The 27,523-nt window shown below is 46.1% G+C and overlaps 1 protein-coding gene across 3 annotated transcripts; it reads left to right on the forward strand.

The window, feature by feature from the left end:
* The first annotated feature begins 32 nt into the window (after positions 1-32).
* Positions 33-27,131, forward strand: LOC109894919 (histone-lysine N-methyltransferase NSD3). Of its 3 annotated transcripts, none has more exons than XM_031829886.1 (24): positions 33-355; positions 2,384-3,489; positions 3,727-3,886; positions 4,477-4,631; positions 7,252-7,875; positions 7,991-8,135; positions 8,313-8,413; positions 8,555-8,600; positions 8,726-8,856; positions 8,949-9,074; positions 9,395-9,521; positions 9,937-10,140; positions 10,263-10,442; positions 11,286-11,432; positions 13,525-13,681; positions 14,619-14,821; positions 14,988-15,100; positions 18,863-19,009; positions 19,083-19,205; positions 19,532-19,648; positions 19,828-19,969; positions 20,094-20,200; positions 22,315-22,510; positions 22,697-27,131. In XM_031829886.1, the coding sequence occupies exons 2-24, from the start codon at positions 2,428-2,430 to the stop codon at positions 22,960-22,962; spliced, it is 4,779 nt and encodes a 1,592-aa protein (XP_031685746.1). In that variant the 5' UTR covers positions 33-355; positions 2,384-2,427; the 3' UTR covers positions 22,963-27,131. The 3 variants fall into 3 exon arrangements, with proteins under 3 accessions (XP_031685746.1, XP_031685747.1, XP_031685749.1); XM_031829887.1 differs by having other exon boundaries at positions 7,994-8,135; XM_031829889.1 differs by lacking the exon at positions 11,286-11,432 and having other exon boundaries at positions 34-355.
* The last annotated feature ends 392 nt before the right edge of the window (positions 27,132-27,523 follow it).

Raw genomic sequence — 27,523 nt, forward strand, 5'->3', positions numbered from 1 at the left:
ACCCCCGCCAATCGGAAGCTTGTGATTTGGCGCTGAGCGAGACAGACAAGGCCCAAAGCAGGGTGCTTTTGTTACAGCTGAAGGAAGAGGGAGCCAGTAAAATGAAAATACATAAGGGGGCGAGATCATTCCCACCAAGATTCCGCAAAATACTAGGCCTTAGGTTCTACAGCAAATAGACAAGACATGGGGACCGAGCAGTGACCGTAAATTGCCCCTATTAATGAATTGCGTTAGAAACGGAGAGGCCTGCATTCTAATATTTTCCCAAGATTTTTTATTTTATCCCTTTTTGTAATTTGCACAAGGAAGCGCAGATATCTGGTGTATGTGTTTAGAATGGGACACGCTGAAGGTATTGACATTTTATTTTAATACATCTCGCGACTCTCACAGCATCTTTCGTTTTCCGTTCTCCTAATCTGTATCATTGATAAACAGCTTGCTGACATCCTAACTATGCATTTAGCAAAGGTTTTCGCCGTGTGGATTTAGGTTTATATTTCAACATTTTCTTCAAACGAATGATGGAGGTGTTATCACGATAGACAATTTGATTTAAAGGGGCAAAGGCAGCCATATTGGCAACAATGTATAGCTTCCTTTGCCATCTTGTTTCTAGTCTTCCGCATCGTATTGAAATGTCAACACACACGAGTAAACATTGCGGACGTGTCAGAATGCAAGAACATCGTCTCGTCTTTAGATACGTGTTTTTATATTGACACGATATTTCATTTGCCAGTGTTCATGAGAGCTAACTACGCTAGCTAGATAAAAACATCGCAGCAGAACAGTGCACAGCACGGCTGCTTAATGATGTAGTTCAATCACTCAGTACAATGTAACAATATTTCAGTCTGTGTGCGCGTCGTTTTCTTCAATAAAGTGACCCCAGTGTTACAGTGTATCAACTCGTGTATACAAAGCTGGACTGCGTGATCTACATTACTTTATATTCTCATCCAGCAGTAGTAGCTGTGATACATATTAATGAGAATGAATTTCCCATTATATCACCTTGTGAATGGCAATAAAGGCTGCTTAATCTCAATCAAATCAAGGTTTAGTCTACACCAAAAAAGGACACATTGATTAAAGGTTATTTTGTGCATGTAACAACGTTATGACACTTTATTTAACTGTTCAATTTCGGAATCAATGTATTATTACTGTAATTATCACTGTATTATCCCTGTACTTCTGTCTCACCCAGGGCATGGGAGCTTGGCCATCTAGGCTATGCTTTCAAATCTAGAGCCGTTTGACTGAGTGAAATGTGTAGGGCCTGGCTACACATTAATAGTACATTGCATTTATTCATGATGGTTTGAGATCAAACAATATTATTTTTTTAGAAGTGAAATTAACGATTTCTCATATTTTGGCAGAGGCTAAAACAAACATTTATTAGGTACACACAGTCTATTTATACTCCTTGAACTGACCAGGAAAGACTCTGTGCCCTAAACTGTAGGCTATCACTCTGACTGTATAGGCAATCATAAGAGGGTTTTTCCTGATCAGGTCACAAGGTCAGAAAAACTACCATAACTACAACAGCGGTTAACTTAAATAACCACAACATTGCCTACTACCTACTAATCATTATGAGTCGTTCAGAACTGCTAATTGTGCCTGTGCTGTTTGAGTGATGAGTTGCATTCTTTGGCACTCAAAGGTTGGCTCTGATGTCTCCACTACTGGCAGGGATCTCTCATATTATACAGAAATTACACAGAGTTACTGTGGCCCCTGAGACTATGGCAGCCTAGCTCATTCAATCAGTGTTTCCCAAAACGTATATCTCATAGCGTGATGATCTTGATCGGCACTTTTATTATTTTGGTAATCTATCTGTACGTGAACATTTACCAGTTGAGTATCAGGACACTAATAGTGTTTAAGATTATGACACTAATAACAACTTTATAACATTAACGTTAATTAGAGATGGCCAGCCTTTAAAATGATGGGGGAAAGCAAAGCGTTCAGCAGACATATTTTTGTTCATTCAGTGCACACTGTGCAGGGAGCTCTTAGGTCTTATTATGGGAAAGAGATTTCAAACATGAAAACATTTAGATCAGTTATATTATTCGATGCATCAAGAGAATATCGCACCAGTTCTCATCAGAACAGTCTGTGCCTTTCCTTACCAGTAGGATTAGATTTAGATATATAGACAGTTCTGTTATCTCTTTATACTGTAAGTCACATTATTTCTCTACCTGGGATGATTGATAAACATTTCTTACCCTTGATTAAAAAAGATAGATGCACAGTAGTAGATCTGATTGTACGTTCAGTCACATCCTTTCTAACATCATATTAACCCAAATCAATATATCAAGCCCTCTCCTATGTGTCTGTCCTCTTCCAGGTCCAGCCAGAGAACAGGACAGTTAAGGATGCAGGAGCACAACAATGGATTTCTCCTTTTCTTTCATGCAAGGGATCATGGGAAATACAATTCAGCAACCCCCTCAGCTCATTGACTCAGCCAACATCCGTCAGGAGGGCGCCTACGACACCGGTAGCGATGAGGGCGGAGGCCCCTCCTACGACACTGCCCTGGAAGCAGAGTTCTCCTACCCGCCCTCGGCCTCCGAGGACATGCCCCCAGTCTCCAACGGTTACCCTCCTGGGTTGGGGCTGTACGAGCCCCAGGCCAAGTTCTCCATGTACCCCCAGTTTCCCAATGGCTCGGCCAACGGCTATGGGGCCATCCGGGGCTACGGAGAGCACTGCCTCATGCCTGGGGAGGGAACGGTCCTGAGGGCCCCTGTCCTCCAAGAGAGACCCTGCTCCCCGCTGTCTCCTCCTCCACCTTCACACCACCCACACCCCCACCTCCACCTCCATCACCCTCATTACCACCATCCTCATCACTACCACCCTCAACCTCACCCACATCCCTACCCTCACAGCCCTCTGCCCTTGCCCTCCCAACACCACCTCCCCCCACCACCTCACCTCATGTCCCACGTTCTCCCCCCTCCTCCCCCATTACTCTTGCCCTCCACCAGCCCTCCCCCCTCCCTGCTGGACAGCACCTCCTCCTCACACCCCCCTCACACCCCCCCTGCTCCCTCCAGCGGGATCCTGAAGAAGACCAGCTCTCCAGAGATCAAACTGAAGATCATAAAGACGTACCAGAACGGGAGAGAGCTGTTTGAGTCTGCTCTGTGTGGAGACCTGCTGCAGGAGTCCCAGGCCAGCGAGGACTCCCAGACCCACAGCAGGCACGAGATGAAGATGGATAATAGGAAAAATACAGCCAGGCTGCTGGAGCAAGAAGAAGGGCAGGAGCAAGACCAGGAGCAGGAACAGGGGGAAACTATAGGGCAGGCCAGGGACATCCAGACCCAGCCACAGCCCCAGACCCAGACCCACACCCAGACCCCCACCCAGCCACGGGAGCTGCCTGTGGGGCAGACTGAGAAGCCACAGAAGACCCCCATCAAAGCAGAGCCCAAGTCACCTAAGGCAAGTGTTGGTTTGCGCCTTCTCTGTTGGTTGAGGTCATCCAGTGCGATTAATTCACTATTCAGTACTCGAAGAGTAACTGTTTCAGGAGTTTCAGACATCTGAAAATAAGGGATTAGTGGACGATTGCATACACCCATCTGATTCTTTTAAATCTACAGAAAGTGTCTTGGGGGTAGGGCATGACTGCCTGTTGTTAATTGAGTGTATGTGTTTTCTCTCCCTCCTGTACTGTAGGTCCAGAAGCAGTACCCTACAGTGATAACAGGTACAGGTTGCTATAAGAACCACGAGGTGGGGGACCTGGTGTGGGCCAAAGTGGGTACCTACCCCTGGTGGCCATGCATGGTCTCCTGTGACCCCCAGATGAACGTCCACACACGCATCAACACCCGAGGTGAACAAACACACACACACACACACACACTGCTGTCATGGAGCATGTCATAGAGCATATAATGTGTATACATTCTTTTCCAAATCAAAATCAAATCAAATTTTATTTGTCTCAAGCGCCAAATACAACAGTGAAATGCTTACTTACAAGCCCTGAACCAACAATGCAGTTTTAAGAAAAATATGTGTTAAGTAAAAAATAGATTAGTAAAAAATAAGAAATAAAAGTAACAAATAATTAAAGAGCAGCAGTAAAATAACTATAGCGAGGCTATATACCTGGGGTACCGGTAAAGAGTCAATGTGCGGGAGCACTGTTTAGTCAAGGTAATATGTGCATGTAGGTAGAGTTAAAGTGACTATGCATAGATAATAACAGAGAATAGCAGCAGCGTAAAGGCGGGGGGGGGGGGGCAATGCAAATAGTCTGGGTAGCCATTTGATTAGCTGTTCAGGAGTCTTATGGCTTGGGGGTAGAAGCTGTTGAGAAACCTTTTGGACCTAGACTTGGCACTCCAGTACCGCACTTATAGACATAACTGTTTAAAAGCCTCTAACTGCTGTCTGCCTGTGTCCCTCCTGGCCCTCCAGGTCACAGAGAGTACCATGTGCAGTTCTTTGGCAGTGTGGCAGAACGGGCCTGGGTCCATGAGAAGAGAGTGGTCATGTACCAGGGAGAACACCAGTTTGATGAGCTGCAGGCTGAGACTCTACGCAAGACCACCAAGACAGCAGAGAGACACAAGGTAGAGACACAGCACTGCATGGCCTGACAGTATACCCTCCTCACACTCTGGACACTGGTTTAAAGAGTAACTTTAATGAAGAAGGGGGAAAAAATGATGTTTTAGAATTAGTTATTGTTAAACATGTCAATTCTGGTCATCATTTTGACAGTAATATATTTTGGTCTTTTAGTAGTAAATCTAGCTCTTTTTGCTCCTAGTGGTCCAACTCTACCATTGAAATCTTGATGTAGAGGCACCTTGAGAATTTGGCAGACATTTTTTCTTGAGCGGATAAAACATAATCATTTCAAACCTTGCTTGCATTTGTATAAGATCACATATATCTCTATGTGTGGGAATACTTTGGAACAGATTTAAAAAATAAAATCACTTGGAGCTGATATGCTGGTGTTTTTACAGTATTTTGGTCCCAGCAATAAAAATAAATAAATAAATATATTTCTTATAAATATATATATTTTTCGTTTTTGCTAAACAAACTTGCCAGTTGGGGAACCCTGCTCTACGTCATGTCAAGAGAGGGGTTCAGAATAAAATCCACTCCCTTCTAGATGTACTGGGTGGTACCTACTCAAGGCTCACTATAAAAGCAGGTGACGGGACATTATTTGGCAATGGTTTTGTTAAGTGGAGTGTGTCAATCAGTATACAGTGCATTCGGAAAGGATTCAGACCCCTTGACTTTTCCCACATTTTGTTACGTTACAGCCTTATTCTAACATGGGCTAAATAAATGTGTTTCCTCATCAATCTACACAAAATACCCCAAAGGTATACCCCAACAGGTTTTTAGAAATGTTTGTAAATGTATTAAAAATTTAAATCAGTACCTATGTACACAAGTATTCAGACCCTTTGCTATGAGACTCAAAATTAAGCTCAGGTGCATCCTGTTTCCATTGATCATCCTTGAGATATTTCTACAACTTGATTGGAGTCCACCTATGGTAAATTCAATTGATTGGACATGATTTGGAAAGGCACACACCTGTCTATATAAGGTCCCACAGTTGACAGTGCATGTCAGAGCAAAAACCAGGCCAGGAGGTCGAAAAATGGTCCGTAGTGCTCCGACACAAGATTGTGTTGAGGTACAGATCTGTGGAAGGGTATAAAAAAAATCTGCAGCATTGAAGGTCCCCAAGAACACAGTAGCCTCCATCATTCTTAAATGGAAGAAGTTTGGAACCACCAAGACTCTTGGACACCCAGCCAAACTGAGCAATCGGGAGAATGGCATTGGTCAGGGAGGTGACCAAGAACCCGATGGTTACTTTGACAGAGCTCCAGAGTTCCTCTGTGGAGATGAGAGAACCTTCCAGAAGGACAACCATCTCTGCAGCACTCCACCAATCAGGCCTTAATGGTAAAGTGGCCAGACGGAAGCCACTTCTCAGTAAAAGGCACATGTCCGCTTGGAGTTTGCCAAAAGGCACCTAAAATACTCTCAAACCATGATAAACAAGATTCTCTGGTCTGATGAAACTAAGACTGAACTCTTTGCCCTGAGTGCCAAGCGGAGGAAGTCTGGAGGAAACCTGGCAGTATCCCTACGGTGAAGCATGGGGGTGACAGCATCATGCTGAGGGGATATTTTTCAGCGGCAGGGACTGGGGGACTAGTCAGGATCGAAGGAAAGATGAAGTACAGAGAGATCCTTGTTGAAGATCTGCTCAAGATCACTTAGGACCTCAGACTGGGGCAAAGGTTCACCTTCCAACAGGTCAAGACCCTAAGCACACAGCCAAGACAACACAAGAGTGGCTTTGGGACAAGTCTCTGAATGTTCTTGAGTGGCCCAGCCAGAACCCGAACATCGAACATCTCTGGAGCGACCCTAGAAGAAGACTGAAGGCGGTAATCGCTGCCAAGGGTGCTTCAACAAAGGAAAGGGTAAAGGGTCTGAATACTTATGTAAATGTGATATTTCAGTTTATTATTTTTATAAATTTGCTACCATTGAATAAAACCTGTTTTTGCTTTGTCATTATGGGTTATTGTGTGTAGATTGATAAGGGGAAAAAACAATTTAATCTATTTTAGAATAAGGCTGTAACAACAACATTTGGAAATAGGGTCTGAATACTTTCCGCAAGGCACATTTCCGCATATGACGAAATTCAATGTTTTTGCTTACCGTTTAATAAACAAAAATACATCGTTTGTCAAGATCGGTGTGGAAGAACTTGACTGGCCTGCACAGAGCTCTGACCTCAACATCATCGAGCACCTTTGGGATGAATTGGAACACCGACTGCGAGACAGGCCTAATTGTCCAACATCAGTGCCTGACCTCACTTAAGCTCTTGTAACTGAATGGAAGAAAGTCCCCGCAGCAATGTTCCAACATCTAGTAGAAAGCCTTCAGAAGAGTGGAGGCTGTTATAGCAGAAAGGGGGGGGACCAACTCCATATTAAGGCCCATGATTTTGGAATGAGATGTTCGACAGGCAGGTGTCCACACTCTTTTGGTCAAGTAATGTAAGAAGAGTCTACTTTTAATCATTCTGATATGTAGTTGTTTTTTCCTACTAAACTTAGTTGAATGCACTGACTGGATAAGAGCATCTTCCAAATTATTACAATGTAATGTAAATTGTATGTGTGTGTGTGTCAGCTGATGAAGCCCTTCCCCCAGAGAGAGCGTGCTCAGTGGGAGGTGGGCGTCGGCCATGCAGAGGACGCCTTCCTGATGACGCAGCAGGAACGCATCGACAACTATACCTTCATCTATGTCGACCCAGACCCCAACGCCCCCCCGCCCACCAAGAAGACCCCTGTCAGGGCTGCCAGCCGCACCCAAAGCTCCTCCAGCTCAACCAGTAAGAAAGAAGAAGGAGCAGTGACATCACCAGACCGGGCAGAGCCAGCCAGAAGACAGCCTCGTAGGCAGTGTAGTGTTCCTAATGCAGACAACCCAGCCGACCTCAAAATCCCGGAGGGGGAAAAGGACCAGAGCGGGGACCCTGGACAGCCCACCCCCCCAGCCCGGAAGACCCAGTCTGAAGAAGGGGGAACCCAGGAGTCCTGTGCTCCGGTACGAGCCTGGAAGACAGCCGCTGCCAGGAAGCTGCTGCCTCTCTCCATCACAATGAAGAAACTGAATGTAAAGATCACCAAGTGTGACCAAATGTGGCCTCTGCTACAGAGGAAGTCCCTGCCCTCACCACAGAGGGAGAGAGAGGTGGAGAGGGAGGAGGGAGAGGGCCGGCAGGCCGACCTGGGATCTTTTTCACCAGAGGTGGGTGCTCTCTATTTGTCTAGACATCCTAGTTGACAATGGCGTTAAAAGTTGTTGTCGCTCTAAACTGAATTGAAGCATTTATTTCCAAGTGGAGTTTTTTTTTTTTCTCCAGCAGGGCTGTAGAGTTAAGCCAGAACCCAGTCCAGAGGAAGAGGGTGATGAGGGAGAGGAGAGAAAGGAGAAGGAGGAGAAGAGAAGTGACCAGGAAGCAGCACAGCACACCTCCTCTCCTGGGTCTCAGCACAACACCCCACCAGGTACATAACACTTCTACAGCAGTGTTTGTGCATGCGTGTGTATGCACATGTGTTTGGACGTTTTCTGGGTCCTCTGGTGATGGCTGCTGGAATATGTAAATATTGTGTTTGTGTGAATATGTTCCCCACAGATCAGACCTTTAACCAGGTGTTTAACCAGGTGTCTCATTCCTGTAGGTTCTCAGGAGCGTAAGCAGCAGCGCAGGTCAGTGAGGAGCAGATCTGAGTCAGAGAAAGGCTGTGAGGCCGTTCCCAAGAAGAAGACCAAAAAGGAACAGGTACCAACCTGCTACTACCACCTACTGTTCTGTTCCCCTCTGTAGTGTTGCATGTTCTTTCACTCTGTTCTCTAGAGGAGGATTGCAATACAATATAAAGATTTTCAACATCTCTCTCTCGCTTTCTCTGTCTCCCTGCAGGCTGAGATGGCTCCTGAGACCACTCTGAGAACAGGCTCACAGAAAGGTAGACTCCCGCTCTGTCCTATGACTCTCTTTCCCATCCTGCTCTATAAGCATACTGGCTTTGTTTAACTTGTTGGGGGAAGCAGTGTTGTGGAGGTGTGTGTTAACGTGTGGTGTGGTGTGTAGGAGCCAGTGAGATCTCGGATGCCTGTAAGCCTCTGAAGAAACGCAGCAGAGCCTCCACAGATGTAGAGATGGCCTCCTCTCAGTACAGAGACACATCCGACTCTGACTCTAGAGGCCTCAACGACCCCCAGGTAAACAGACACACACACGCAAACACACACGCAAACACACACACAGACAGATAGACACACACTCACTCACTCATGCTCTCTCTCCTATGTAGAGTCTGTTTGGGAAGAGTTTGGACAGCCCAGCAGCAGTAGATGCCGACGCGTCTGACAGCCAGTCAGTGGACTCCAGTCTGTCCAGACAAGGAAGTAGCACAGCCAAGAGAGACACTGTCTGCCAGGTAGGTCAAGAGAGACACTGTCTGCCAGGTAGGCCAAGAGAGACACTGTCTGCCAGGTAGGCCAAGAGAGACACTGTCTGCCAGGTAGGCCAAGAGAGACACTGTCTGCCAGGTAGGCCAAGAGAGACACTGTCTGCCAGGTAGGCCAAGAAGGACACTGTCTGCCAGGTAGGCCAAGAGGTCTCCTGTCCCATCCCCTTGTCATATTGTCTGTCTTTCTTCCTACTTTTCTCTCTCTCTGCTCTTTGTGTCTTTTTAAATAGCTGATACAAAAAAAAGGTTTTATACCCCATTGGTGATAACTCTTCCTCTGTGTGTAGATCTGTGAAGTGTATGGAGAGGGTCTGGTGTCGTGTGAAGGGGACTGCTGTCGGCTATTCCATCTGGAGTGCCTGGGCCTCACCTTCCTACCTGAGGGCACATTTACCTGTCTGGAATGTAGAAACGGTGAGACATGACACAATGTCACAATGTATACACTATGCATTTACATCCTAATCATTAATTGACCTGCACGAACATTAAACAAGTTCTCTTTGATTGCTCCTTTCATCTTTACAGTCTCATTTAGTCTGAAATGGCTGAAATGATTATTCAAATTATTCCAAGACACATCCTTCTACTTTGTGAATGCTAATGAAGCTATGAGTGTGAACAGAGAAAATACTGCTCAAGCCCTGATTATGCAAATGACCCTACAGACAAATCTCTGTGTGATTTCAGCCCGGCAGCCTAGTGCAGACATTGAGAGATTTCTCTGATGGAGGAATGGAAAGTCGACTGGAACTCACCTCTATCTCACCCCTTTGTCTCTGACACACACTCTCTCCCTCCCTCTCTTTGCCACCTCCCTCCTCTCTAGGCTCTCACTCGTGTTTCAGCTGTAAGACGGGGGGAGGGGTGGTGTTGTGCTGCTCTGTGGTTGGCTGCGGGCGATATTACCATGATGACTGCGTGCACAAACTCCCTGGTACTGTGGGGGGTGGTACGGGCGGGGGGTTCCACTGCCCCCAACATACCTGCACCACCTGCTGCCTGGAGAGAGACCTGCACCAAGCTGCCAAAGGTAGGGGGCAGAACACTGGTCTAGATGAAGGTGAGGAACGGAAGCCACGTTAGGCTTTTAAAATGCTCTCTCAAATACTGTAGGTGTTAAAGTCTCTCCCTCCCTTCCTCCCCCCTCCCTAGGACATATGATGCGTTGTCTGCGCTGCCCGGTGGCGTACCACACAGGGGACAGCTGCGTTGCAGCGGGCAGTGTGGTCCTCACCCACCACATCATGATCTGCAGCAGCCATGGCATCACCAAGAGGAACGGCCTCCTCTCCTCACCCGTCAACGTGACCTGGTGCTTCCTCTGTGCCCGAGGTAAGATCTATCTCTCACTTTAGACCTCCTGTAGGGGTACCCACCCTGACTCACTCACCCTTTCTGTGTCCCAAATGGCATCCTATTCGCTATATAGTCCATTACTATTGACCAGGGCCCCTGACCCACTGTCTCTTTAAGGGAAGCTTCCAGATTTAGCCCCGTGGCTTCATAGTGCCTGGCTCTGGAGGACAGCAGGGCGAGGGATGTTGCTTTGTCCTGCCCCTTAGGCAAGCGTTTGAGTGAATAGAGCCATAGCTACAACTTAACCAACTCCTTCTGTTCCTCTCAGGGTTAGCCAGAGCTTCCATTCATGTTGGTTCCTGTGATCATGGCCTGCCAATTGTGACCCTCTGTCTCTCTCTCTGAATCTGATCCCCTCTAATCTAGTCTTCTCTAATCATTCAACTCTATAACACTTTATTTATTCCCATAGAGATAATTGATGTGTGATGCTCTCGCTGAGACCACAGAGGCTTAGCTGAGCTCAGATACACCACCGTAGCAGCAGCAGGAGGAGAGTACTGGTCCACTGAGCTCTGTCTGTGTTTGGAAACAATGTCATTGAGCCTTCACTTATGATGCATTTGCCTGTTTGTGAATGTATTCGTGACATTTGTCCCCATGGTTACTAAAAGCAGTTGATTCTCAATTTCTTATAAGCTAAGTGCACTGTATATCTACAGTATTCTGTTTGGACGACTCTTTCATTTAACTTATTACTCAGTTTTTTTCTCTCGTTTATGTGTTCTAACAGCGTATGTGTTCTTTCTTTCCTGTGGAATCATGGGTACTGTAGTCTGATTGCGGCTCACCCCATCTCTTCCTGTGTGTCTTGTGTAGGACTGTTAGTGCAGGACCTTACTGACATCATATTAAGTTCATATGCCTATAAGTCCCACTACCTTCTGACTGAGTCAAATCGTGCTGAGTTGAAATTACCTATGATTCCCTCTTCTTGGACAGCTACCAAAAAGAATATTGGGAAAGGTAACATAACTGTTTTACTCTCTCTCCCTTTTCCTACTGGTGCGTGTGTATGTGTGTTTTGAATGTGTTTAGACTTCCCACATTTGATTTGTTATTCCTCTTTATTGCTTGGTTCTGCCTCTAAAGTGTGAACAGACAATCTGCTGCTATTAATGTTAACAGGGCTTAAATAACCTGTCAGGGAGCCTAACATGCACCGGTTCAACAGGAACATTAAGACATTAAGCTCGTCTCTGTGAAACGGTGGAATGGGACACTTTGCACAAACCCAAAATAGAATCTGTACAATCAGACCATAGCACACTGTAACATAACATCATCCCATTTCATCATCATCATTGGGAAGGGTGATGACCTGTCTCACTGGGTTATTGTACGTCCTGTAAGGGGCTTGTTGCTGCTGCAGTCACAAACACGGTTATTTTACACCCTGTCTGTCTGAGGGCTTGTTGCTGCTGAAGTCACAAACACGGTTATTTTACACCCTGTCTGTCTGAGGGCTTGTTGCTGCTGAAGTCACAAACACGGTTATTTTACACCCTGTCTGTCTGAGGGCTTGTTGCTGCTGAAGTCACAAACACGGTTATTTTATACCCTGTCTGTCTGAGGGCTTGTTGCTGCTGAAGTCACAAACACAGTTATTTTACGCCCTGTCTCTGAGGGCTTGTTGCTGCTGAAGTCACAAACACAGTTATTTTACAAACACAGTTATTTTACGCCCTGTCTCTGAGGGCTTGTTGCTGCTGAAGCCACAAAGACAGTTATTTTACGCCCTGTCTGTCTGAGGGCTTGTTGCTGCTGAAGTCACAAACACAGTTATTTTACGCCCTGTCTGTCTGAGGGCTTGTTGCTGCTGAAGTCACAAACACAGTTATTTTACACCCTGTCTGTCTGAGGGCTTGTTGCTGCTGAAGTCACAAACACAGTTATTTTACGCCCTGTCTGTCTGAGGGCTTGTTGCTGCTGAAGTCACAAACACAGTTATTTTACACCCTGTCTGTCTGAGGGCTTGTTGCTGCTGAAGGAACACAACTTCTTTGCTTTAGCACTTTGATCCTGTCTTCATCTGAAAGACTAAATCTAATGGTGTTATTTTGATGACTGCTAAGTTCTGTTTTTGAATGAAAATAATTGTCCCTCATTTATCTGCTGCTCTCACTTTACTGCGATCTGTCTTGGATGTTTGCTGTCTCATTTTAAGGTTTTGCTTTGTTAAGGAGTTAATTATTCCGAGAAATATTGATTGTGATAGGTTATAGCCCATAGCAGTTATACTATTCCTCACAAGCACATCAATTCGATGAAGAAATCAATGTTTGAATAAAATGCTGACAGTCCTTCTAGTTGACATATAATGTGATTATTACTCATCAACGATATTACCCATTTGACGTTTAAAACACATTCACAACCACATGCGGTTTAAATGAGATTCCATCCAAGACTATGTGGAGTACAGTGGTGCAGGGAAGTGAAACACCCCCCTTTACAAGCAGGAGTGCATGGCAGCTTTGTGCCGTTCTGTTGTTTTGGTAATAGTTTGTTTGTGATTTATGGTTTATTTACAGATGTATTATTATCATGGGTGCTATAGCATGTGTTGTGATTGTACAATGGGCCTTGTACTCTAAACCTGCTTGTCAGACATTCCATTACACCATCAATGACTGACTGCTGAGGTAAAAGCAGAGGACCACAGCAATGTCAACACTGCTTTCGCTTATCAAAATGGTGTCCACAACCGCATAGTTTTCTGCTACATAAAAGCAATCTTTATTATATTGTGGGAGTTAGAATAATTTCTAACAATGTGACTCGTTTGGGAAAGACTCAAGAGATATCTATCCTTAGCCACTTCTCATACACATGAAACGAGCAGATGCAATGTCACAATGGCTCCACCTATTTCTCTGGATTACTATATTACTTACTTGGGCAAAGCATTGCTCACAGTGTAAAGTGAAGTGGTTGAATGACTGGCATGCCTAAGGATGAGGCTTAGAGTGTGGTGGCCCCTAGTGCCCAGGTGTGGAAGTACATTCTCTAACCCTGTGCTGCTCTTTTCTCTCTCTACACATACACACACCTGCAGGAGAGAAGCTGCTGTGCTGTGCATTGTGCCCGGCGTCGTTCCACCCAGAGTGTTTGGAGATGGAGATGCCAGAGGGGGCGTGGTCCTGCAGGGAGTGTAGGGCAGGAAAGAAACCCCACTACAAACAGATCGTCTGGGTCAAACTGGGAAACTACAGGTTAGCAACATGAGTTGACGCACACCTAAAATATGTTGGAGAGGAGGTTACTAATGGTATAGGAAACATATGTAAAAAATAAATAAATAAGGGAAGATACTTGCATATGCTCCCAAAAATGTAATGGATAAACATCAAATGTTCCCATTTCCGACTCGTCCTCTCTGTCCCAACTGACGCCAGAACTTCTACAGACGTGTAAGCTGGAGCATTGGTACATTGTGGGAGGCAACCAGTCTGTCTAGAGCAGGAGTGGGAAACCTTTTGGCTCGAGGGCCACATCGGGATTTTGAAATTCAACGGAGGGACGCACTTTTGTATTTGTGGGGGCCTCCCGAGTGGCGCAGCGGTCTAAGGAACTGCATCTAGGTGCTTGAGGCATCACTACAGACCCGGGTTTGATCCCAGGCTGTGTCACAGCTGGCCGTGACTGGGAGACTCATGAGGTGGCGCACAATTGGCAATTGTCTGGGTTAGGAGACGGTTTGGCAAGCCGATATTTCCTTGGCCCATCGCGCTCTAGCGACTCCTGTGGCGGGCCGGGCGCATGCACGCTGACACGGTCACCAGGTGTACGGTGTTTCCTCTGACACATTGGTGCGGCTGGCTTCCAGGTTAAGCGGGCATTGTGCCAAGAGGCAGTGCGGCTTGGCTGGGTCGTGTTTCGGAGGACGCACGGCTCTTCGACCTTCACCTCTCCCGAGTCCGTACGGGAGTTGCAGCGATGAGACAAAACTGTAACTACTAATTGGATACCATGAAATTGGGCAGAAAAAAGGGCAAAAAAAGAAATTGGTATTAATGTCTCGCGGGCCAGATTGAAGTGCCCAGCGGGCCGCACTTTGCACCCCACCACTCATAGCTAGCTGTAACTTCTGGACTGGTAACATTCTTTCTTTCCTGATGTTCCATGCTGTCCCCTGTCTGTCCCCATCAGGTGGTGGCCAGCGGAGATCTGTAACCCTCGCCTGGTGCCTCCCAACATCCAGACGCTCCGTCACGACATCGGAGAATTCCCCGTCTTCTTCTTTGGTTCCCATGACTACTACTGGATCAACCAGGGCCGTGTGTTCCCCTACGTGGAGAATGACAAAACCCCTGTCACTGGCCAAATCAACATCAACAAGACCTTCAAGAAAGGTGAGGCCACCTTGGCTCTGTACTCTGTGCCCTGTGCTACAATAGATTGGGAATCGTCAAGGGAAACTATGAAATGGACTATTGGTTCTTGAGTGAAATGATAATGTCTTGACCCTGAGTGTGTGAGACAGGCACAGTGTAATTCCATCCCTTCTGTGTGTGTCAGCTCTGGAGGAGGCTGCTCGGAGGTTCCAGGAGCTCAAGGCTCAGAGGGAGAGCAGGGAGGCCCTGGAGCAGGAACGCAACTCACGCAAACCCTCACCATACAAGTTCATCAAGGTAATATATGCAGTCATACTACACTGCTCAAAAAAATAAAGGGAACACTAAAATAACACATCCTAGATCTGAATGAATGAAATATTCTTATTAAATACTTTTTTCTTTACATAGTAGAATGTGCTGACAACAAAATCACACAAAAATTATCAATGGCAATCAAATTTATCAACCCATGGATGTCTGGATTTGGAGTCACACTCAGAATTAAAGTGGAAAACCACACTACAGGCTGATCCAACTTTGATGTAATGTCCTTAAAACAAGTCAAAATGAGGCTCAGTAGTGTGTGTGGCCTCCACGTGCCTGTATGACCTCCCTGGGCATGCTCCTGATGAGGTGGTGGATGGTCTCCTGAGGGATCTCCTCCCAGACCTGGACTAAAGCATCCTGGACAGTCTGTGGTGCAACGTGGCGTTGGTGGATGGAGCGAAACATGATGTCCCAGATGTGCTCAATTGGATTCAGGTCTGGGGAATGGGTGGGCCAGTCCATAGCATCAATGCCTTCCTCTTGCAGGAACTGCTGACACACTCCAGTCACATGAGGTCTAGCATTGTCTTGCATTAGGAGGAACCCAGGGCCAACCGCACCAGCATATGGTCTCACAAGGGGTCTGAGGATCTCATCTCGGTACCTAATGGCAGTCAGGCTACCTCTGGCGAGCACATGGAGGGCTGTGCGGCCCCCCAAAGAAATCCCACCCCACACCATGACTGACCCACCGCCAAACCAGTCATGCTGGAGGATGTTGCAGGCAGCAGAACGTTCTCCACGGCGTCTCCAGACTCTGTCACGTCTGTCACATGTGCTCAGTGTGAACCTGCTTTCATCTGTGAAGAGCACAGGGCGCCAGTGGCGAATTTGCCAATCTTGGTGTTCTCTGGCAAATGCCAAACGTCCTGCACGGTGTTGAGCTATAAGCACAACCCCCACCTGTGGACGTCGGGCCGTCATACCACCCTCATGGAGTCTTTTATGACCGTTTGAGCAGACATGCACATTTGTGGCCTGCTGGAGGTCATTTTGGAGGGCTCTGGCAGTGCACCTCCTGCTCCTCCTTGCACAAAGGCGGATGTAGCGATCCTGCTGCTGGGTTGTTGCCCTCCTACGGCCTCCTCCACGTCTCCTGATGTACTGGCCTGTCTCCTGGTAGCGCCTCCATGCTCTGGACACTACGCTGACAGACACAGCAAACCTTCTTGCCACAGCTCGCATTGATGTACCATCCTGGATGAGCTGCACCCTGAGCCACTTGTGTGGGTTGTAGACTCCGTCTCATGCTACCACTAGAGTGAAAGCACCGCCAGCATTCAAAAAGTGACCAAAACATCAGCCAGAAAGCATAGGAACTGAGAAGTGGTCTGTGGTTATCACCTGCAGAACCACTCCTTTATTGGGGGTGTCTTGCTAATTGCCTATAATTTCCACCTGTTGTCTATTTCATTTGCACAACAGCATGTGAAATTTATTGTCAATCAGTGTTGCTTCCTAAGTGGACAGTTTGCTTTCACAGAAGTGTGATTGACTTGGAGTTACATTGTGTTGTTTAGGTGTTCCCTTAATTGTTTTGAGCAGTGTATATACACCCCAGTGGAGGCTGCTGAGGGGAGGACGGCTCATAATAATGGCTGGGACGGAGCAAATGGAATTGCATCAAACCATGTGTATGATCTATTTGATGTCATTCCTCTGATTCCGCTCCAGCCACAACCACGAGCTCGTCTTCCCCAATTAAGGTGCCACCAACCTCCTGTGATACACCCCTGCCCTACAAACACATACCCTGCCCTACAAACACATCGACCGCCCTACAAACACATCCCCTGCCCTACAAACACATCGACCGCCCTACAAACACATCGACCGCCCTACAAACACATCGACCGCCCTACAAACACATCGACCGCCCTACAAACACATCGACCGCCCTACAAACACATCCCCTGCCCTACAAACACATCGACCGCCCTACAAACACATCTCCTGCCCTACAAACACATCCCCTGCCCTACAAACACATCCCCTGCCCTACAAACACATCCCATGCCCTACAAACACATCCCCTGCCCTACAAACACATCAACCGCCCTACAAACACATCCCCTGCCCTACAAACACATCGACCGCCCTACAAACACATCCCCTGCCCTACAAACACATCGATCGACCGCCCTACAAACACATCCCCTGCCCTACAAACACATCGACCGCCCTACAAACACATCCCCTGCCCTACAAACACATCCCCTGCCCTACAAACACATCCCCTGCCCTACAAACACATCGACCGCCCTACAAACACATCCCCTGCCCTACAAACACATCGACCGCCCTACAAACACATCCCCTGCCCTACAAACACATCCCCTGCCTTACAAACACATCCTCTGCCCTACAAACACATCCCCTGCCCTACAAACACATCCCCTGCCCTACAAACACATTCCCTGCCCTACAAACACATCGACTGCCCTACAAACACATCCCCTGCCCTACAAACACATCGACCGCCCTACAAACACATTCCCTGCCCTACAAACACATCGACTGCCCTACAAACACATACCCTGCCCTACAAACACATCGACCGCCCTACAAACACATCCCCTGCCCTACAAACACATCGACCGCCCTACAAACACATCGACCGCCCTACAAACACATCGACCGCCCTACAAACACATCCCCTGCCCTACAAACACATTGACCGCCCTACAAACACATCCCCTGCCCTACAAACACATCCCCTGCCCTACAAACACATCCCCTGCCCTACAAACACATCCCCTGTCCTACAAACACATCCCCTGCCCTACAAACACATTCCCTGCCCTACAAACACATCGACCGCCCTACAAACACATCGACCGCCTTACAAACACATCGACCGCCCTACAAACACATCCCCTGCCCTACAAACACATTGACCGCCCTACAAACACATCCCCTGCCCTACAAACACATCCCCTGCCCTACAAACACATCCCCTGCCCTACAAACACATCCCCTGCCCTACAAACACATCGACTGCCCTACAAACACATCCCCTGCCCTACAAACACATCGACCGCCCTACAAACACATCGACCGCCTTACAAACACATCGACCGCCCTACAAACACATCCCCTGCCCTACAAACACATTGACCGCCCTACAAACACATCCCCTGCCCTACAACCACATCCCCTGCCCTACAAACACATCCCCTGCCCTACAAACACATTCCCTGCCCTACAAACACATCGACTGCCCTACAAACACATCCCCTGCCCTACAAACACATCGACCGCCCTACAAACACATCCCCTGCCCTACAAACACATCGACCGCCCTACAAACACATCCCCTGCCCTACAAACACATCGACCGCCCTACAAACACATTGACCGCCCTACAAACACATCCCCTGCCCTACAAACACATCGACCGCCCTACAAACACATCCCCTGCCCTACAAACACATCGACCGCCCTACAAACACATCCTCTGCCCTACAAACACATCGACCGCCCTACAAACACATCCTCTGCCCTACAAACACATCGACCGCCCTACAAACACATTCCCTGCCCTACAAACACATCCCCTGCCCTACAAACACATCCCCTGCCCTACAAACACATCCCCTGCCCTACAAACACATCCCCTGCCCTACAAATCTTCTGCCATATAAAGTCTTGCTTTGCAGAACAAAATGGATTGAGCTGAATGAGACCTCTTTATATCTCATTGTGACATTGTTGTCATGTCTCTCTCAGTCCAACAAGCCAGTGGGAAAGGTGCAGGTGCACATAGCCGACCTGTCAGAAATCCCACGATGCAACTGTAAACCCACAGACCAACACCCCTGCAGCCTGGACTCCCAATGTCTCAACCGCATGCTGCAGTATGAGTGTCACTCACAGGTTGGTGTGTGTGTGTGTGTTTGTGTGTGTGTTTGCGTGTGCAGCCCTATTCAGCCCTGTTTTCCTGTCCTAGGTGTGTCCAGCAGGTGATAGCTGTGAGAACCAATGCTTCTCGAAGCGTCTGTACTCTGAGACAGAGGTCATTAAGACAGAGGGTTGCGGCTGGGGCCTCAAGACCAACCAGGCCCTCAGGAAGGTGAGTGAGGGCCACTGGGGTGGACGTAGTGTGGGACCTGGTTCTATTTCTATCCCTAGACCCTAACCCTTTAGGTGTCCTTTGAAATTGATTGGCATTAGCAGCATTGTGAGGGTTCCACCTAGTCTGTCATATTGTTTGAACCTATCCAAACCTTTCAGATCTGTGAACAGGCTTAGGGATTAGGGAACGGGGCTAAAGACCAAAATGGAACCGAGCCTGTGTATGTGTAGATCAGAGATTATTATTAATAACACCACAGGTGTGCTTTGTTGTAAGTCTTGATGTGTATTGTGTTTTGTATGTGCTCTGTGTCTCTTCCGCAGGGAGATTTTGTGACAGAGTACGTGGGAGAGGTGATAGATTCAGAGGAGTGCCAGCAGCGAATCAAACGCGCTCATGAGAACCACGTGACCGACTTCTACATGCTCACTCTCACCAAGGTAATGACATTTTAGACTTTGTCCCAGTAGTCTGAAATGGGCTCCTTTAATTGACACCTTCACCTCATGACCGGTAATACATAGTATGTGTATAAATCTGTCTCTCTCGCTGTTCAGTAGTGTGCGTCTCTTGGCAGTGTGTGGGGGGGGGTCTAACGGTGTGTGTGTGTGTGCTTCAGGACCGGGTGATAGATGCCGGGCCCAAAGGGAACTCCTCTCGCTTCATTAACCACAGCTGCAGCCCCAACTGTGAGACACAGAAATGGACTGTCAACGGAGACATACGCATAGGCCTCTTCACCCTGTGTGACATGGAGGCTGGTGAGGAGAGCAGCACACACACGTTCTGTATCTTTGTTGTTTGATCTCTCTGATCGATCTCCTGTCTCCTGCAGGCATTGAGCTGACGTTTAACTATAATCGTCTGTGTGTGTGTGTTCTGTAGGCACTGAGCTGACGTTTAACTATAATCTGGACCTTATGGGTAACAGAAGGTCGTCGTGCCACTGTGGTGCTGAGAACTGCTCTGGCTTCCTGGGGGTGCGGCCTACGGTACGGGACACACCCACATTGTCATTATGACTGCATCATGTAGGAATCAAGTAACATGTTACTGATGTCTCACCTTAGCAGATCCCTTCTGTCCATGGTTTGTCTGCCATGTTGTCGAAATCAAATAAAGGGATGAATAAGAATATGTACATATAAATAAATAGATGAGCGATGGCTGTGCGGCATAGGCAAGATGCAGTAGATGGTATAGAGTACAGTATATACATATGAGGTGAGTAATGTAGGATGTAAACATTATTAAAGTGGCATTATTTAAAGTGACTAGTGAAACATTTATTAGGTCCATTTATTTAAGTGGCCAGAGATTTGAGTCTGTATGTTGGCAGCAGCCTCTCAATGTTAGTGTTGGCTGTTTAACAGTCTGATGGCCTTGAGATAGAAGCTGTTTTTCAGTCACTTGGTCCCTGCTTTGATGCACCTGTACTGACCTCGCCTTCTGGATGATAGCGGGATGAACAGGCAGTGGCTCGGGTGGTTGTTGTCCTTGATGATCCTTTTGGCCTTCCTGTGACATCCGGTGCTGTAGATGTCATGGAGGGCAGGTAGTTTGCCCCCGGTGATGCATTGTGCAGACCGCACTACCCTCTGGAGAGGCTTGCTGTTGAGGGCGGTGCAGTTGCCATACCAGGCGGTGATACAGCCAGACAGGATGCTCTCGATTGTGCATCTGTAAAAGTTTGTCAGGGTTTTGGGTGACAAGCCACATTTTTTCAGCCTTCTGAGGTTGAAGAGGCACTGTTGCGCCTTCTTCACCACACTGTCTGTGTGGGTGCACCATTTCAGATTGTCTGTGATGTGTACGCCCAGGAACTTAAAACTTTCCACCTTCTCCACTACTGTACCATTAATGTGGATAGGGGGGTGCTCCCTCTGCTGTTTCCTGAAGTCCTCGAACAAAACAAAGGTGATGATGACGTTGAGTGAGAGGTTATTTACCTGACACCACACTCTGAGGGCCCTCACTTCCTCCCTGTAGGCCGTCTCGTCGTTGTTGGTAATCAAGCCTACCACTGTAGTGTCGTCTGCAAACTTGATGATTGAGTTGGAGGTGTGCGTGGGCACGCAGTCGTGGGTGAACAGGGAGTACAGGAGAGGGCTCAGAACGTACCCTTGTGCGGCATCAGTGTTGAGGATCAGCGGGGTGGAGATGTTGTTTCCTACCCTCACCACCTGGGGGTGGCCCGTCAGAAAGTCCAGGACCCAGTTGCATAGGGCGGGGTCGAGACCCAGGGTCTCGAGCTTAATGATCAGTTTGGAGGGTACTATGGTGTTAAATGCTGAGCTGTAGTCCAGCATTTTTACATAGTTATTCCCCTTGTCTAGATGGGATTGTGCAGTGTGGTGGCGATTGCGTCGTCTGTGGACCTATTGGGGCGGTAAGCAATTTGGAGTGGGTCTAGGGTATCAGGTAAAGTAGAGGTGATGTGTTCCTTGACTAGTCTCTCAAAGCACTTTATGATGACAGAAGTGAGTGCTACGGGCGATAGTCATTTAGTTTAGTTACCTTAGCTTTCTTGGGAACAAGAACAATGGTGGTCATCTTGAGGACAGCAGACTGGGATAGGGAGCGATTGAATATGTCCATAAACACACCAGCCAGATGGTCTGCGCATGCTCTGAGAACGTGGCTAGGGATGCCCTCTGGGCCAACAGCCTTGCAAGGGTTAACACATTTAAATGTTTTACTCACGTTGGCCATGGAGAAGGAGAGCCCACGGGCTTTGGTATCGGGCCGTGTCAGTGGCACTGTATTGTCCTCAAAGCGAGAAAAGAAGTGGTTTCATTTGTCTGGGAGCAAGACGTCGATATCCGCGACGGAGCTGGTTTTCTTTTTGTAATTCATGATTGACTGTAGACCCTGCCACATACGTCTCGTGTCTGAGCCGTCGCAATTCAACGGCTCAGACAAGAGATGTATGTGGCAGGGTCTACATTCAATCACGGAGAACACCTAAAGGGTTAGCCTGGTGATATAAAAGCTGGCCTAACAGGGCTGATAACTCCTCTCTCTCTCAGCTTTAACTAGGTCATTTTTCAGAATGTCCCCGCTGAGCAGATTGTTAAACATTGTTGTTTTTCTGTCTGTCCATCAGAGTGCGGTGGTGGAGGAGAAGGCGAGGAACGCTAAACTGAAGCCCAAGAAGCGTAAGCTGCGACCGGAGGGGAAACACACACATGAGTACATCTGTTTCTGCTGTGGAGAGGGAGGAGAGCTGGTCATGTGTGACAAGAAGGACTGTCCTAAAGCGTACCACCTGCTGTGTCTCAACCTCACCAAACCTCCATATGGTACGCACTGTCTGTGTGTGTGTCTGTCTGTGTCTGTCTGTGTCTGTCTGTGTGTCTGTCTGTGTGTGTCTGTCTGTCTATGTCTGTCTGTGTGTGTGCCTGTCTGTCTGTCTGTCTGTCTGTCTGTGTGTGTGCCGGCGTGCGTGTCAATAAATCAGTAGTAAACTTTTCTCTGTGTGTGTTTAGGCCGTTGGGAGTGCCCGTGGCATGACTGCAGTGTGTGTGGTGTCCTAGCCTCATCCCTCTGTGACTTCTGCCCTCGCTCCTTCTGCCGGGATCATGAGGGGGGGGCTCTCAGCCCCTCTACCCTAGAGGGCCGCCCCTGCTGCTCCAACCACAACCCCCTCAGTCCCCTGGGCCCCAACACCAACCCTGCACACACTCACACACACCCCCCTGGCACGGTCAACGTCAAAGAGGAGCCACAGGACCCTGAGGAGCACAGCCAGTAGGACTGAGAGTGAAGCTATCTCAAATAGCACCCTAATTCCTATATAGTGCACTAGAAATGTAGCACTATACCTTTATGGAATAGGGTGTGATTAGAGATGTGCCCTCAGGTGAGAGAGACCAGAATTGCAGCCACCAGTTTAACTTGAGATTCTCATGGGCTGGTGTGAGCGGTGAGAGTTGTTCTATACCAGAGATCGGAGCAGAGCTCCTCTGTGTCTAAGGATAGTGGGAGTGGAGGAGAGGGCAAGGGGAGATGGAGAGGTGTGCCCATAGCCCTGCCTTTCTTTCCGGCCACTGACATCACTCCAAACACCCAGTGTTTCAGTTTCAACACTTCATGATTCTGTCATTTCTAGAGGCGTGGAAACTCCGTTAGTGTTCTTATGTTCTTGGTTAATCAGCACTTTGAATAACTCAGTGAGGGGGAAGAAGAGGGGGTGTAAGCCTCCCTCCATCATGCTGCTTTTCTCTTTGTTTACTTCCTGTGAGCTGGGGTTGCTTGGCGCCCGTTGCCAGAGGCCAGGTGCCGTTTCACGCCCTTAGAAGGCTTTGCTGTGTGTTGATGAGACAGCAGAGCCAGGCCCAACACTTCTCTGCAACCCTCAACACTCCAAACATGATCTATTATCCTTATCTAGCTCTCCTTTCACAACGAGAAGAAAAACAGATTTGTGCAATTTTCAGGACTACACACTACATTCCGACATTCCTTATACCGGTTTTTGATATACTTATGAGTATAGATGAATATAAATATATATATATATATGTATGTTTGTTAATGTTTACAGACAGATTATCTCACTTCATCTCTGTGAGTGGTGTATTATTGTTTGTTTGTTTAGGTGTTTAGCAATGCGCAGATCTCCTTGTGAATATAGTCCTTCTAATAAGGTGAATTATAATGGCTTATAGTGTAATGGTATGACATCACATCATCATTACATGTAAGTTCCATTCGAAAGTTCCCCAGTCTCACTCTCCATTGTGTACATAATTGGCTCCTATTGTAAACCACAGAAGAAGAGGAGAGACATCAGTGTTATCCACACCCCCTTCACTGTATATCTATGGAAACAGAAATAGAAAGGCAGTTTTGGAGAGGAAGTTGCATTTCATTAAAATTGAGAGGTTGAGCAGCTTACGTTTGGTAATGATTTCCTCCTAAGTGAGTATTGTACAGATATGGTCCCAGTCTGTTTGTACACAGTACTGCAGCCCACCTAGAGGGACTTTTACACTGACCTGACAGATAGGTGGCTGTTCATTGGCCCTGTGTGCAGTAATGTAAGTGATGGTGTGTGTACTGTACTGTGCACTCAAATGTTTTGTTTTCAATTGTTCTGCTAAACCTTTTTAAAGCACTTTCACCATTTATTGCTACATACTTTAGGTACGTCATAACATACATGTATATAGTAGAACATATGACATTGTACATGCTTGAAATGGATACCTCTTTTCTGTAGTAATGTTGGAATTTTAAACTGTATTGTAATTTCTGCTATAGGTCCAACGACATGATCCAAATATCTTTGAGAGACTGAAAACGTTCTCTGACACAAGTTACTGCCGACAACACTTTCTATTCTTTGCCCTAGTAGAACGACTAACGCCCTCATCTTAATTCAAGGTGTTAAGTACATTCAGTGGGTATTTATTTTCACTTTTTGTATGACTGTGTGCATCTCCACAAATTGGTTTTGTATAAACTTTAAGTTAAACTTCAGTACAATGAAAAGATCATATTCTACAAACATATACATGTATTATGTAAAGTGTTTTTAATCTCTCATCCTCCTATGACAGATTTTTATAATTATATCACACCCTTTTTATACTAGTTGATATGTATCAAAAACACCTATTGGAAAATCGCTCCCTCCCAAAGTATTAAGTAACATATACTATGAAACAATAGGGAGCTTTACAATTGATGATTCTGTGTGTAGTTGTCTAATGCATTTAACATGTTTTCTATTAGTGTAATGATTCCACAATGTTTAACAGCTGCTCATATGCCAGGCTGGCTGTGTTGTGACTCACTTTACTGATGTTGAAGAAGTTAAAAGCAAGTGAAAATTGTGATGTGAAGTAACCGAGCACTTCATTCAGCCTAAACTCGCATTATCATGATAAAACTACAAGATTAGTCTGCTAATCTTGTCTGAGCCTGGGCTTTTCTCTTCTCTGGTATGTTACCGACTGATTATGCCCGTAAAACGATAGCTCACCCATAAAGTTTGTCAAACGTTTCTATACCTCTGTTGTTTAGTGTCAAGCTGTCCACATTCAACGTCTGTCTTAACAAAATATAAATTAGATTGTGCCAATATCTTCTATTCATTTCGAATTGAAGCATGCTGTTTTCTCCTAATGCATAAACCAGGTTAAACTCGACAGAATGGAATATGGACTCAGTTAGACTTAAGTAGAAGTATAGAAACGTCTATCAAATTTAGGGTAAACTAACACTTTAATAGACATACTGCTCTCAAATCTGCCAAATTATCGTTTTTTTTTCAGATAGGTATTCGATTTAGATAATTTCAGTACTGGTCCACACAGCTCAGTATGGGGTGCATCAATGCACTTTTCCATATTTTTAACAAACTTTTAAAACTTGAAATATATTTCTTTCTTTACATTCTTTATTTTTGTATTTGTTCATGTTTTGTACTACAGTGCAATGTGTTCAAGAACTTCATGAGTGTTTTACTGATAACTGATTTGACATGGTAGATGATAGATATTCGGCCTATTCATTCTGAGACTAATTTCAGATCCTGTACAGGAGTCACTAGTCTAACCTTCTCTAACCGTCACTAAGTGAACATGTAAACCAGACCGTTGTACACTCACCCCAACACACACCAGCAATTTGTGTAGAACTGTATAATTTTCACCCAAGACTATTGAAGCACCCCTTCCATTCTGAAAGAAGCGCAAATCTTTTCTGAATCTGTTCTTTTATCTGTTGAGGATATATTTTGTATGCATCTTTGAAGCTACTTTGTTATGTTAAAAACAACCACATGTTAATGCTCTTTTATGTCATTGCATTGTCTTTTTATCCTCTTGGTATCGCACAGAGATTATCAAGGCCAAACCAAATAACCCTTATTTTTTGCACCTCCTTTTGAACTTACTCACTTTATGCCAATTGAACTTGAACACATCATTCAGCCTGTACAATGCAGTATAGTCTGAGTGTGTGTTGCAGGTTGTCATTCTGTTTGTCACCGACATTATCGATTTGACCCATGTTTATACATGATCATATAGTGGCCATACTTTAGGAAAGACAGTTGGTTCTCACTGAAAGGTATGTCAGACAGTAGGGTTACGAAGATTAAGCTATCAAAGTATTATCTTCCAACACAGACTTTGAAAGTGGCCCTCTCTGAGTCATATGTTTCTGTTCTACACCTTTCAGTTATTGTTTATTTTGTGCAATACTAGTTGTTATTTCTGTCATTACATGTGATTGACATGCTCTCCCAGATATTAGGAGGAACAGTGATTTCAGAGGTACTCATTTCACCACAGTCATGTAGTGAAAGTGCTCTGGTGAATCTGCTGGGGTTGTACCCAAAGCCATATATTTTAGAGAGTTGGGCCAACTTTTAAAATATTTATTATTGTTCTAATTCTAGACATTCAGTTACATAGCATTGTTTATGGCTGCCATAGAATATTGTTGTGTCATGTAAAATGCATCATAATTCAGAAACCTCAGTGTCCCAACTCCTAAATATATGGCTCTGGTCGTACCCATCTCTCGATGTTGCTTCAATGAAAAATTGGATGAACAAAAAGTTACCATATTATTTGACTGTTCAGCAGCCTGTGTTATATTGCATAATGTTAAGACTTGTACATAGATTGCATTGAACTTGCATAGGATCATGTTACTGTGGCGTGCTATTGCCTGTAAAATGTTGCTTCTAAATGTGTGTGACTGTGAGGATGACACTCTTTTTGTACATGACTGTCTTTTTATTTCAAACTATTGATTCTGTCTTTTCATTCTAAATGAGGTTGTGAGGTTGAGTTGGAGCTGAGGAGTTCAGACATGCCTGAAGTTTGACTTAAATAAAGCTGTACTGTGTCTCAGTGGAACTCATTTGTCTTCATGGGAAATAAAATATCATACTTTCAATTGCCAGATGAAAATAATTTGTCGTAATTGGATGTATGTATTTTTTGCTGTGATCTTCGGCCCTAGTAATCAAATGTGTTATTCTACCATTTGTCCACTAGAGGTTAACGTGACCGACAAGAAGCTTTCTCCCCCGGGCATCATCGCTCTTGTAGGTCTCCAGTGACGAGAATGATGATGACAGGAAGGGAACGGTATCAGTGCAAACATTCATATGCAGAGAAAGACGTAAACACAGAGTTTAAAGGTTGATCCTGCTAATTTCGCTAGCAAAATTATAGATCTGAGATTTTCACCCGGTAATGCTCCCACACTTTTTCAGAAGTTCCAAAATTCAATCTAGAAACGGCTTCCTATTTCGCAACAAAGCCTCCTTCACCCATGCTGCCAAACATACC

The sequence above is a fragment of the Oncorhynchus kisutch genome, linkage group LG8 (genome assembly GCF_002021735.2).
Source record: "Oncorhynchus kisutch isolate 150728-3 linkage group LG8, Okis_V2, whole genome shotgun sequence".
In the NCBI taxonomy this organism is placed as follows: Eukaryota; Metazoa; Chordata; class Actinopteri; order Salmoniformes; family Salmonidae; genus Oncorhynchus; species Oncorhynchus kisutch.